The sequence below is a fragment of the Cricetulus griseus genome, chromosome 2 (assembly GCF_003668045.3).
Source record: "Cricetulus griseus strain 17A/GY chromosome 2, alternate assembly CriGri-PICRH-1.0, whole genome shotgun sequence".
In the NCBI taxonomy this organism is placed as follows: Eukaryota; Metazoa; Chordata; class Mammalia; order Rodentia; family Cricetidae; genus Cricetulus; species Cricetulus griseus.
In genome coordinates, this window is record NC_048595.1 from 7,048,352 (window position 1) to 7,061,293 (window position 12,942).

The 12,942-nt window shown below is 45.4% G+C and overlaps 1 protein-coding gene across 5 annotated transcripts in view; it reads left to right on the plus strand.

Moving 5' to 3' along the window:
- The window catches only part of Ube4b (ubiquitination factor E4B), a 115,083-nt gene that overhangs the window by 90,061 nt on the left and 12,080 nt on the right, over nucleotides 1–12,942 (plus strand). For all 5 annotated transcript variants that reach the window (XM_035439411.1, XM_027398262.2, XM_027398264.2 and 2 more), the window contains 4 exons: nucleotides 716–814; nucleotides 2,090–2,325; nucleotides 8,868–8,994; nucleotides 10,175–10,319. In XM_035439411.1, the coding sequence (XP_035295302.1) occupies nucleotides 716–814; nucleotides 2,090–2,325; nucleotides 8,868–8,994; nucleotides 10,175–10,319 (607 nt within the window). The remainder of the gene's footprint in view (nucleotides 1–715; nucleotides 815–2,089; nucleotides 2,326–8,867; nucleotides 8,995–10,174; nucleotides 10,320–12,942) is intronic.

The window sequence follows — 12,942 nt, forward strand, 5'->3', positions numbered from 1 at the left end:
TGGCATGTTAAAAACTTTGCTATAGCACTGGATGGATAGAAGAGCAAATCTATGGGTCGTGCTATGATCTGCCGGCCGTTGGTGGTGCACACCTTTAGTCCCAGCACTCGGGAGGCAGAGGCAGGCCGATCTCTGTGAGTTTGAGACCAGCCTGGTCTACAAGAGCTAGTTCCAAGACAGCCTCCAAAGCCACAGAGAATCCCTGTCTTCAAAATCCAAACAAAACAAAGAAAAGAAAAGAAAATCTATAAATTAGAAGCACAATGCTAGAGTTAACAGCCTACTGAATCCTCCTGCACACCAAGTCCAGGAAAGCCAGACATTGATAGTTATGGCTGTTTTATGTTCGTTATGAACTCCTGGATCACAGATATTGCTGAGGTTTGGCCTGCACCCCTAAGAGTGGGAAGGTTATATAAGATATACGCATGGCTTGTGGGCTGAGTTTGAGTTGCTCAAAATGACCAAATACGAACCTTCGAATGCTTCCCATTTTAGCTACTGCCTTACCTCTAGCTGGCAATTCTGATGAGGTCAACACTAAACACACCAATGAGCCCATCTTCTTCCTCCTCTCCTCACGGTTGTTTGCCTATGTCCCTTTTACACAGTTGGGTTATACAGTAAGGGCTCCTCCTTCCAAACGAGCTATTTAGCAGTGTAGTGCTCCTTGTCATCAACACGTTGTAAATTGTACTTTTTTTCCCTTCTACAGCATAACACTGCCTTTAAATTCAGATGTCCCCAAGGCATTTGCAGCATTGCCTGAGTTTTATGTAGAAGATGTTGCTGAATTTTTATTTTTTATTGTACAGTAAGTACCTCACATAATTTATTGCTCTGCTTGTCCACTGTACATGCTGCTATGAGCTGTGTTTCGAGCCTTCATTTAAGCGTGGGGTTGTATAACTTCCTTTACTCAAATGCTGCTTAGAAATTGGAGATTTAAACATGTTCAGTAGCAGTCAAGTCCAATACCATCTCCAGGACAAAAGCAGATAAGCAGTATAGTTGGCCAGCTCTGTGAAACGAGCTGCTGCTTTGAAGTTGAATGTGTTCTAGGCCAACCAGGTCTGCATAGTGAGGCCAGCCAGGTCTGCATAGTGAGGCCAGCCAGGTCTGCATAGTGAGGCCATCCTTCAGACAGCAGAACAGCAGAAGACTGTGCCCAGACAGGCCCAGTTGATAGTAATACCTGGATTTTGAATGGCAAGAAATTTAAATGCTGATTAAAGTTTAGTTGCTGGGTAAATCCAGCATTAGAATTTAAGTAACTTGGGTCTGGCGGTGGTGGCTCATGCCTTTAATCCCAGCAGAGGCAGTCAGAGTTCAAAGCCAGCCTGGTCTACCTAATCAATTCCAGGACAGCTAGGGCTGTTACACAGAGAAACCCTGTCTTTAAAAAACAAAACAAAAAAATAATTTAAGTAGGTTGAGTCATTTATTCCAAGCACAGTAATATAATTTTTTAAATTGCATGTGTTTGTTCCTATGTATGCATGGGCACCTTGCATGCTGTCAAGCTCCTCTTTGTGAGAACTGGTCCTCTCCTGCTGCCATGTGGGTCCTGGGGACAAAACTGAGGAGTCAGGCTTCACACTGAGTGCCTACACCTGCTTCAGCATCTAGCTGGCTCTAGAAAGTTTCAGGTTAGACATTAACTCCATCAAAACCTTTTTAAAGCTCAGCATGGTCATGCATTCCTGTAATCACAGTAGTCAGGAAGTGGAGGCAAAAGATAGATAACAAGTTCAAAGCCAGCCTATGCAGTGAATTTGAGACCAGTTGGAGCTATTTCAAACACTGTCATTTGAATAAACAAATCTTCCCACCACCATCATCATCATCATCATATTGTTTTGTGTGGTTGGGTCATGCTCTGGCTTTCTAAAGTGCAGTTAGCAAAGCATGCTGCAGCCAGCACACACGTTTGTCTTTTTATCTGTGTCGTTCCAGTGTGCATGTCCCTTGTACCATCCAGAGGGAACCAGCGTCTGTCCACCACTGTGCCCTGTCCTTCCTTCCTGCCTGTCTAACAAAATCTCCCGTGGTTCCCGGCAGCTCATGGAGTGTCCTTGTCTCTCTTCAGATATTCTCCTCAGGTGCTTTATGAGCCCTGTACTCAGGACATTGTTGTGTTCCTCGTTGTGATGCTGTGCAACCAGAACTACATCCGAAACCCATACCTAGTGGCCAAGCTGGTGGAGGTCATGTTCATGACCAATCCCTCTGTCCAGCCTCGGACTCAGAAGTTTTTTGAGATGATTGAGAACCATCCTCTCTCTACCAAATTGCTGGTACCTTCCCTCATGAAGTTCTATACAGGTAGGTTCTCAAGTGTACCTTCTGGCGTGCAGTCATATAGCACACAAGGTTGTTTCAGAGTGAACTTAAACCAACACCTGTGACCTAAAATCCATAAATAGACAGATAGATAATCCTGCCTTCTAGGCTCTGGCATCTGCTTATGCCAGCTCAGCTCAGAGCGTGGGCTGTCCTGTGTCTTCTCCCCATGTGTCTGAGAGACGACAGGGGCGCTGTGTTTGCTGGCTTCTGATGGTTCAGCAGACTCCAGTAGCCCAAGTTGGTGTTTTCATTTGAGTAAAATTACCTGGGTCATTTGCCTTTGAATTTATAGCATTTGATATGTAGCCCCATCCTGTAATTGAGTTTCCAAACTGGATAAAGTGGGGGGTTTGTTACAAATGTTCAAGGTCATCCTTGATAGCAAGTTTGAAGCTACCTTAAAACTACTCAAAACAACAAGAAAAAGTTCACTAGATCTCATCCAAACCTGTGGAATTTGGATTCTGGGGTCCTTTGGGTGCTTTCCCTCATTCATTAGTTTATCCCACTTACTGAGACCCTGACACTGGTGGGTGCTGTTCTCTGTGCCCAGTTATACTTGAAAGTGATAGGACATGGAAAATGTCCTTCAAGGACAGCCTCCCCTTCTGCTCAAATTGTATTCCACCTTTAGACTTTCTTTAAAACTTGGCTTTTGGGCTGGGCAGTGGTAGCGCACACCTTTAATCGCAGCACTCCAGACACAGAGGCAGGAGGATCTCTGTGAGTTCAAGGCCAGCCTGGTCTACAGAGTTGAGTTCCAGGACAGCCAGGACTGTTTTGTAGAGAAACCCTTTCTTTCAAAACAAAACAAAACAAAACAAAAAAAAAAAAAAGAAAGAAAGAAGAAAAGAAAATTTGGCTGTTGAACTGTCTCCTAAGAAAGGCACAAAATTGTGCTACTGAAATAGTTTCACAGTATGTGTGTTTCTTGTGTCCTATCTTCTCATCGTCTAATGAATCTGGCACATTCTGGCCACCTTGTAAGTATCTGGCATTCAGTAGACTATAAGGTCCACAAGAGTCTGTTAGAGGGTCTATAGGATGGGGACAGTCACTCACTGATACAGAACCAATTGGATGCTACTGCTGATGGAGCTGCCTTTGTCCAGTTGTTCTGCCCAGGGGTGAAGAGCACAAACCAACAGCATGCTGCCTCCCAGCCACCCAAGAGACTATAGCATGAGAGCAAGGAGAGCTTGACCCTCTCCCACAGCTTTTCAGATGTCACCTCATAGGCAGACAAGGCCACACCCCTAGGGCTTGCTGCCCCCCAAAATCATTGGCTAAACTGATTAAAATCCCACAATGCTTCCCCACTTTTTCTAAATAAGAAGGTTTAATTGTAACATAAAACTATTCACAGAGCCGGGCGGTGGTGGCGCACGCCTTTAATCCTAGCACTCGGGAGGCAGAGGCAGGCAGATCTCTGTGAGTTTGAGACCAGCCTGGTCTACAAGAGCTAGTTACAGGACAGGCTCCAAAGCCACAGAGAAACCCTGTCTCAAAAAATCAAAACAAAACAAACAAAAAAATCCAAAAACAAAATAATCTTGAACCAAGTAGAAACATATATGTATATATATAATATGACAAAGATAATTTTACATTGCATCAATATACAAAAATATTATAAGCCGAAGTGTAAGGGGAAATCCTGGTTAGAGGTACTGTGCCGTGGCTTTACAGGAGTAGGAACTTATACAATGTTACAAATATAATTTTGAACTTGTAACAGTATAGAAATTATCTTAAACAGGAATAGGAAAATAATTATATAAAACTGATAGTTGCTATTTTAATTTACAAGTAGATACAATAATCCACCATACTGTCCTATCTTATCTTCCCCTCTTTTTTTCAGTTTTAAATGAGATTCCTGAGTCTAATATTTATTATTTAGGGCTTGCTGTCCCAAAAGTCATTGGCTAACTGGATCAAGACCCTACAACCATAGACCTCACCATTTTCTATAGAGAATACGGTAGCTTGCGACACACGCCCTTGCTGTTGACAGGGTCACCTGCTTGAGGATGCTCAGTGTTCGGGGACAGTAGTTGCCCTCTGCCTGTTTGGACTCTGTTAGCGGTTTCTCCCAACTTCTAATGGGGGTCCCAGAGCCCAGCCTCCTGCTCTCCCCGAAATACTGTTGCTTTGTTCCTTCTGACAGGAGCTTCTTCCCAGCCTACTCAGACTCTGAAGTCTAAAGCAAGCTCGCTTTGTCTTGGATATTTTGTTAACATCGTTTCTATGGAGACAGTCCAGTCCACTGATGGATAAAAGGCCCTTTTGGGGATATAAATCCTTTGATCTCATAGCCATGGCCAGGGTTAGCTTGGGATATTTAGGTACAAATGATTCCTTGTGTGCATTCAGGACAGGTGTAACGCACTGTAGGTTAGATTCCAGCCTGTTCTACATAAGGACTTCTAGGCCAGTCAGGGGCATATAGTGAGACCCTGCCTCAAAAAGAAAAAGTATAGAAAATGCCAAGTAATAACTACATTCCACGGGAGATACATATTAATATTTAAACATAAATTTTTGTTAAGTATAATTAGTATTCAGTTGGTGGTCTGGGTCTGTTACAGCAGCTTCATGTTAAGTGTGTGTGTGTGTGTGTGTGTGTGTGTGTGTGTGTGTGTGTGTGTGTGTGTGTTAGAGATAGAGTGTGTGCTAGAGAGCACACTTGAGAAGCATGTGGGTGGGTAGGTATTATTTGCTCTTTTCCTTTGTCACGGAGCAGTGTGCCCTCTGGACTGAGCCCCCTTTGTAGTCATGATAGGCGATACGTTTCCTAAAAATAGTTGCCACTCATGGTCAGTGTTCATTTGATCTACATAGCTGTTGCAGAGATATGTACTATAAATACTTGCATTTTACAGCTGAGGAAACTTGAGCTTAGAAAGGTCAAGAGGCTTGCTGAAGGTTAACGGCTAGTGAGTGGCAGGTGCCCAGCAGCTGCGTGCCATCACAAGTGTGCCTGGCTGCTCTCTTGTTCTTTCATGGTTGCAAGAGCTTTGTCCCCGCAAAATGCCTCCCGTAGATTCCCCCACAGGTCTGCCCAGCACCCCACCAAGGTCTGCCCATTAGATCTTGTCCCTGAACAGCCTGCCCCTAAGAGGGGACTTAGAGTTGAGGATAGATTGCTGGAGCCAGCACCTCTTGGACCACAGAGCAGCAGTTTACTTAGGAAGCCTTTATGCACCGTCTTGTTTCAAAAAGAAAATTAGACATCAAATCCTAGGACAGGAAGGCTCTGGGTACAGCTAGACATATTCAAGGCTTCTCCTTCCCCAGAGCTGGCTGGTGGCACAAAGCCTGCATCCAAGGCAGCTTCTATCAATAATGCAGCAAATGTTTGTGGAAGAACTACTGTGGGTGGCAGACATGGAAGATTCAGAAGAGTAGGAGACGGTAGGTGTGAGAGATGTGCTACCTCAAGAAAGGTGATTGGGGAAGGTCTCTGAGGAAGTGCTGTGGATCTCAGCCGCAGAGTGACAGAAACGTGAGCATCAGAGATCTCAGCCACAGAGTGACAGAAACGTGAGCATCATTAGATCACAGCCGCAGAGTGACAGAAACGTGAGCATCATTAGATCTCTGTCACAGAGTGACAGAAACGTGAGCATCAGAGATCCCTGTCACAGAGTGAAGAAACGTGAGCATCAGAGATCTCTGTCACAGAGTGAAGAAACGTGAGCATCAGTAGATTTCTGTCACAGAGTGATAGAAACGTGAGCATCAGAGATCCCTGTCACAGAGTGAAGAAACTTGAGCATCAGAGATCTCTGTCACAGAGTGAAGAAACGTGAGCATCAGAGATCTCTGTCACAGAGTGAAGAAACGTGAGCATCAGAGATCTCTGTCACAGAGTGATAGAAACGTGAGCATCAGAGATCTCTGTCACAGAGTAAAGAAACGTGAGCATCAGTAGATCTCAGCCGCAGAAAAAGAAGGCAGTAAAATGAACCTGGAAAGAAGGCAGGAAGAATGCGTGCTTAAGCTAGACATGGTGGCGCACGCCTTTAATCCCAGACTCAGGAGGCAGGAGGATCTCTGTGTTCCTGGCCAGCCTGGTCTACAGAGAGAGTTCCAGGACCGCCAGAGCTACATAGTTAGACCACCCTGTCTTGATGAAAAAAAGAAGCCTTGCTCAGACAGGGCAGGGCTTGTGAGGTTAGCAAGGGTCAAGTCCATTTAAGGACTAAGCCTTGGTCATTAGAACCAGGGTAGAGAAATTTTTGAGGAAACATTAGGAGAAATAAGACGTAAGTGTTGGGAGAGATGGAACTGGTATGCAGTGAGCTAACAACAGTAGCTTAGCTTGGGGTGTGTCTGGAACGCAGCCCAGAATGGGGCGGCTTTAGATGACAGTGTAGCTGTGCTGGCCTCCAGTTTTCTGTCTTTTGCTAGCTTTGCTTGAGTCACTGCTGGCACCTTCATTCTCACTTTCCCATAATAAAGTGGCACTTGGTTCATCCAGAGAAGAGTTGGCTTAATGAGTCTACATAAATACTTTCAGATCTTAGCATGGGAGGGTTATCTTAGTCCTTTTCCTTTATCATTAAAAAACTGGTTTTCCTCCTGCAAAATACAGACTTTGGAAAATACAGAAAATAGGAAGAAAGGCAGGGTTGGTGTGATCTGTACCAGGCTCTGGATTCAACCCCCAGCAAGGCAAAGACATTTATCAAGCAGGATTTAAAAGTCCTACATTATGTATGTACGTAGAGTCTGTGTAATAACTTCACTACAGATGTGCTGTATGTTTTAATTTTGGGGTGTCTGTGTTGCATGAATGGAGGTCAGAGGACAAATTGCATGTTCATTTCTGTCCTCCCAGCATATGGGTCCTGAGGATTGAACTCTGGTTTTCAGACTTGGTGGTGAGCACTTCTTACTGAACCATCTTGTTGGCCCCCAGTCACTTTTAAAAAGCTGTTGTTATACCCAAGCTGTACGTTTGTTTTTGTAATCTCTGCTTTTCAGCCATTGTGTGTAATGTTGTCTCTTTAGACACTTAGATTCTTAATTTTTTTCTAGTCAGAAACAGTATTTGTGTGCATTAGTAGAGCAGTTACCCAGCATCTCAACACCCTGGGTTCAATCCCCATCATTGTAAAAGTAAAAATAGATGTAGTTTTTTGTTGGGCATGCTTGGAAGTCGGTCTTTGTAAAAACCTGTGAATGTTTTGTGCAGTAGAGTCAGAGGCCAGTGGAAAGTATACTAATTGTGCTAAAGTTTGCAAAGTTGTTGTTAGAGTTGACACAGTCTCATGTACCCAGACTGGCCTCCAAACTGCTGTGTAACAGAAGCTGGCTTTGAGCTCCTGACCTTCCTGCCTCTCAGTGCAGGGTTACAGGCGTGTGCCACCACACCTGCTCCCAAATTGTCTCCAGAAAGTTTGTGTCACTTTGTTTCCTCCAGAATGTGCAGTGTGCCCGTTTTCCCAACACCCACCTCTTTTCAGCCTTACTATTATCTTTTGCTTGTTTTTGTTTATTGAAACAGGGTTTCTCTGTGTTACAGCTCTTGCTGTTCTGTAACTTGCTCTGTAGACCAGCCTGGCCCCTCTCCACTCCTTCCTGTGTGTCTTCTCTGTCCATATTCCTGGCTTCTCTATGTCTAATTCTGGTTAGTTAGTCACTGGCTTCTCCCTGATTCAAGGTTAACATTATTATTACAGTCTTGGGTGTCATTGAGTGCTGGGATTAAAGGCTTGTGCGACCATCACCCAGCCAGTCTTATTTTTTTTTTTATGTCTGCCAATAAGCAATGCTTCAAAAGGTAGCTCGTTTTAATTTCCCTTTTATGTCTTTGTTAATCCTAATGTAGTTTTTCATGCTTATGATAATTAGCCATTTGCATAACCAGGTTTGGTTTTCACTGTCTTCTGTGACGGGGGTACCAATGACATGAGCCATGTGGGCAGTCACTGTACCTCTCTCTACTTTAGAGTCTGCTTGGAAAATGTGTCTGATATAAACATGTCCAAAATAATAGACATGTAATAAGTACATAGAAAATATTGCCTGTTTTTTTGTTTGTTTGTTTGTTTGTTTTCTGCCTAGAGATACACATATGAACCTGCTATGGAGTTTCCTTAAACCAGCAGCTTTAAATGGGGCGAAGACGTGATAAATTAGCATTTACCATTGTTGATAATGTCCCAGTGATGCTGACTCTCTCACACTCTTACAGATGTTGTATCCATTGCAGACTTTGATCATGAAACCTTGGTCTTTAAAATCGGGTTATTGGAGGAGAGGTATACTTTAATCCAAGCACTCTGGGAGGCAGAGGGAAGTGACTCTCTGTGGCTTCCAGGTTGTCCAGGGCTAACTAGTGACACCCAGTCTTTTAAAAAGAAGAGGAGGAGAGAAGATGAAGTCATAATTTCTCCTATGCCTCCCGTATGAGACACAGGCAGCATTTCACCAGCTCTTCCTGTCATTGTCCTCGTGGAAGTCAGACAGGACATGTGTCTGATTTGGTTCCCTTTGTCTTCCCTCCTCAGATGTCGAGCACACTGGAGCCACCAGTGAGTTCTATGATAAGTTCACCATTCGTTATCACATCAGCACTATTTTTAAGAGCCTTTGGCAAAACATTGCTCACCATGGCACTTTCATGGAGGAGTTCAAGTGAGTATTGGGCCCTGATGGCACAGCTTGGTCTCTGGCAAATGACAGGTGGGAAACTGCTAGAAGCTTTCTCAGAGGTTCCTGTGGCTGTTTTCTTGGTTTCAGCTCCCGCAAGGAGCTGCTCTGTGTGGCCACTTCTGTGATTGCCTGCTTACTTACAGTTGTCAACTCTAGGCATGACTGACATGAGGGAATGGTCAGGGGAAACTCACATGTGAGGTGGTGCTGTTAAATGACATTGTCAGATTGACCCAGAAATGTTGAGAAACAAGATTTAGAAGCACTTAGGTTAAGGTTGCCAGTAATGTTCATTTGGTGTGCTCCTGTGGCAAGCCGTGTTAATAACACTTCATGAGCTGCCGTGTGTTTTCTACCCCTAAGCGCAGTTGGGGCTTCTCTTTGCCATGAATCTGTCAGTTTCAGAATTTAACAGGTAGGCCTGGCTATTGCGGCTCATCAGTAAGTCCCTTCATTACAGTGTAGTTGACAGGGTCTCCTTGGACATGAAGCTTTGGCTTCTATGGAATGAGTTGCTGTCTTCCTACATCAGTGTTACAGGACCTATTTTTCTTCAGTGAATCTTCTTTGTGAGAAGGAATAACTTTACCAGTACTTTCTTGTCTTCTGTGTTTGGGTAATTGTGCTGGCTTTGTCACACAGAGTCAAGCTCATTCCCTTTCCAACATGGAAGAGTGTGCCCTCCACTAGCGAGCCAGTGCTGTGCTGGGAGCCCCTCCAGCAGGAGCAATCTCAACATTTGCTACTTTTCCACAGTGTAACTATATAAATTGTTGCCAAATATAAACTGCCAAGGAAATCAGCTCAGAATGTGGAATATCTAGCAGTTGGTTCATACTAGCCACACGGGGCTGGCCTGGCATGCCACTAGAAGGAGCTGATCACAGTCAATTAAAAGAATAGTAGGGCTGGAGCTTGGCCCGTGTCTGATGTCCTAGCTTTGTGATGCTGAGGCAGGAAAGTAGTTTGAGATCAGCCTGGGCTGTGTAAACCCTTCACAAAACAAAGCAAAAGAACAGCAACCAAAATCTAAGGAGTCCTTAAACTAGTGTCTGCGCCAAGATCTACAGTCCCCTGGGCGATCTGTTGGTACTTGGTGGAGGCTCACTTTCTCATTGACCAACCAAATGTGTAACCACACCGTGTCTCATTGCCCTTTCAGTTCCGGGAAGCAGTTCGTTCGCTATATCAATATGCTGATAAATGACACGACCTTCTTGCTGGATGAAAGTCTGGAGTCACTGAAGCGGATCCATGAGGTGCAAGAGGAGATGAAGAACAAAGAGCAGTGGGACCAGCTGCCTCGGGTGAGCGCGGCTGCGGCGCTCACACAGCGCTGCGGTCTGACTGGGGACCAGCTGCCTCGGGTGAGCGCGGCTGCGGCGCTCACACAGCGCTGCGGTCTGACTGGGGACCAGCTGCCTCGGGTGAGCGCGGCTGCGGCGCTCACACAGCGCTGCGGTCTGACTGGGGACCAGCTGCCTCGGGTGAGCGCGGCTGCGGTGCTCACACAGCGCTGTGGTCTGACTGGGGACTAGCTCCTGGGTTGCAGCTACAGGGCTGCCTGCAGACACTGGATCTGACTCAAGGCTGGGGCATTCCTGCCTGCAGGCTGCTATGAAGTAACTTTTCAGGGTTAAGATAGGAGACAAACCTCTTAAAGATGTTTATCAGAAGCTGAGAATTGGGTGGAGGCTGTGGCTCAGTGATACGGTGTTTGTCTAGCATGCCTTAGGTCCTCCTGCATTTGAGCCCCAGTTCTGTCCCCCCAAAAAAGTTCACTCTCTGCTTGAATTTCAGGCAAGGATGTTCCCTACTGTACTAAGACTGGCTATCAGGCCTTTCTTCAAAGCCAGACTCTCATTGTCAAAAGTAATCTGGTGTGGAAAAGTGGAGCAAAGGCAGAGTACTCACTGCTCTTCCAGAAGACCCAGGTTCAGTTCCCAGCACCTTCATCAGGCAGCTCACAGCTGCCTTTAAGTCACTTCCGAGGAGCTGGCCCCCTGGGACTCCTGCCACAGGAAATGCACATAAACAGAGGCACACACAGACTCATATGTGTCAGTATATACTATCAAAGGGTGAAGCTAAACTCAGCAGTAGGACACAAGCTTACCCTGAGGGGACATTCTAGATTCTAAAACTCACACCAAAATATTTTTAAAATAAAATAAAATCTTAAATCCAAGAAATGAGGAGCCTTTCCCAAAGTACTATGGACACTTCCCTGCCTTTTCATTTAAAGGTCTGTGTAGAGGAATGTTTAATTATATACATTATGGCTTTTGACTTGTGTGGTAGCCAGGAAATAAACCTCCAGGCTTCTGTCTGCTAGGCAAATTGGCCTTGTTTCGGGCTTCTGTACATATCTGAGAATCTCCTAGGATTCTCTTGGAGCCTTTTCCTTTCTATTGATCTTTGCTTTCATTCACATTCGGTTACTATTAGAAAAAAGGCCTAGTTGCCAGGTTCTGTAAGAAATTCATGCTCTACCAGTGACAATACACTGCCCTTCTCTGACACCTAGTAGGCCCTGACAACTCCTGAGAATGTCATAGCTGGATTGGCTCAGAGTCAAAGCCACTTTCCATGGGGTTCTGCCCCTTTGAGAGACCTGTGGGGCCTGAGCTCACAGTGACAGTTTTGACGCCCTGTAGTAGAGTCAGCAGCATCTTCACTGTAGGACACTGAAGGACATTTAAGGAAACCTCTGTGTCTGTGTCTCTGTCTCTCTTAAAGTGAGGTCTTGCTATGTGACCCTGGTTCCTGGTTGGTCTGGAACTCACAGAAGTGCCCTTGCCCGCCCTCTGATGGCCAGTATTAAAGGTGTGTGCAGTCACCCCAGTTTAGGGAAGGTTTTCATCACAAGCATCCCTGCAGCTCTGATGGGAATTTCACATCTTGTTCCTTCCATGGGGTTCTGTCTGTGGGTCTATGAATGCCTGTTGTCCCCTCTATCCATGTCCCCACAGCCCTTGCCTCTGACGCTGTTGAGACAATGCACTTTTTCCATTGGACCATGTGTTGTCCCACTGTGTGTCTCCTGCCCATTGACTCCTGGTTCATTTCTAAATGCTCTTCAGCTATTTTGCTCCCATTTCGCTGGGGGCGGGGAGATAGAATCTACACAGGCCTACTGCCCCATACCTTCCTAGTGAGACCCCAGGGGATTCTTGTAGTCCCACCCTCCAGTCAGTCTCCAGACTGTTGAAACCATGCTGAGGAACCAGACAAGGCAAAGCCTAAAGAGCCTCAGCTCTTGTGTTAAGGTGGTCTGGGTCTGTGGCCTGCTGGGACACTATAAGCAGTAGCCCAGGACAAACCTGGCCCTTGGTGTACAGTGTTGTAGTTTTTCATGGGTCTTCCCAAACATCATGCATCCTGTCCTTAATTTATTTGTTAGGCTACTCCCACTCTGTCCAAACCCTGCTGAATGGTGGCTGTCCCTAGCTAGTGTCCTGCACAGTCCCTGCCTCCCTCTTTTCAGTGCTTGCAAGCCCTCCTCCCATGGTGTTGAGTGGAGACTGGCTAATTTCTTAGAGGTTGGACTCTGGGCCTGAAGTACATTCACTTTGTCCAAGTCAGTGCGTGTATTTGAGGCAACAAGTAAATACTATTGATTCTTCTCTTAAAGGATTTTTTTTTTTAAAGTACAAATGATCTCTAAGGTATCTTTTCACAAGCTTTTCCTTGACCCTTGACCCTGAGGTTGCTAGCTGCCTTCCACTTCCTCATCCCCTAGCTTCTGAGCAATGGTAGCTTCAGAGCTCAGTCCTTTGTTTGTTCTCAGTGTTTGCCCCTGGGTAGTGTTTCTCAGTGAGGTACCAGTGGGATGCTGAAGTGTGTTGAAGCCATGATGTCTGATGTTATAGCAAGCTCTATAACAAGAAACTGTGCCTGACACTGTGTTCATTAACACCAGTGGGGTGT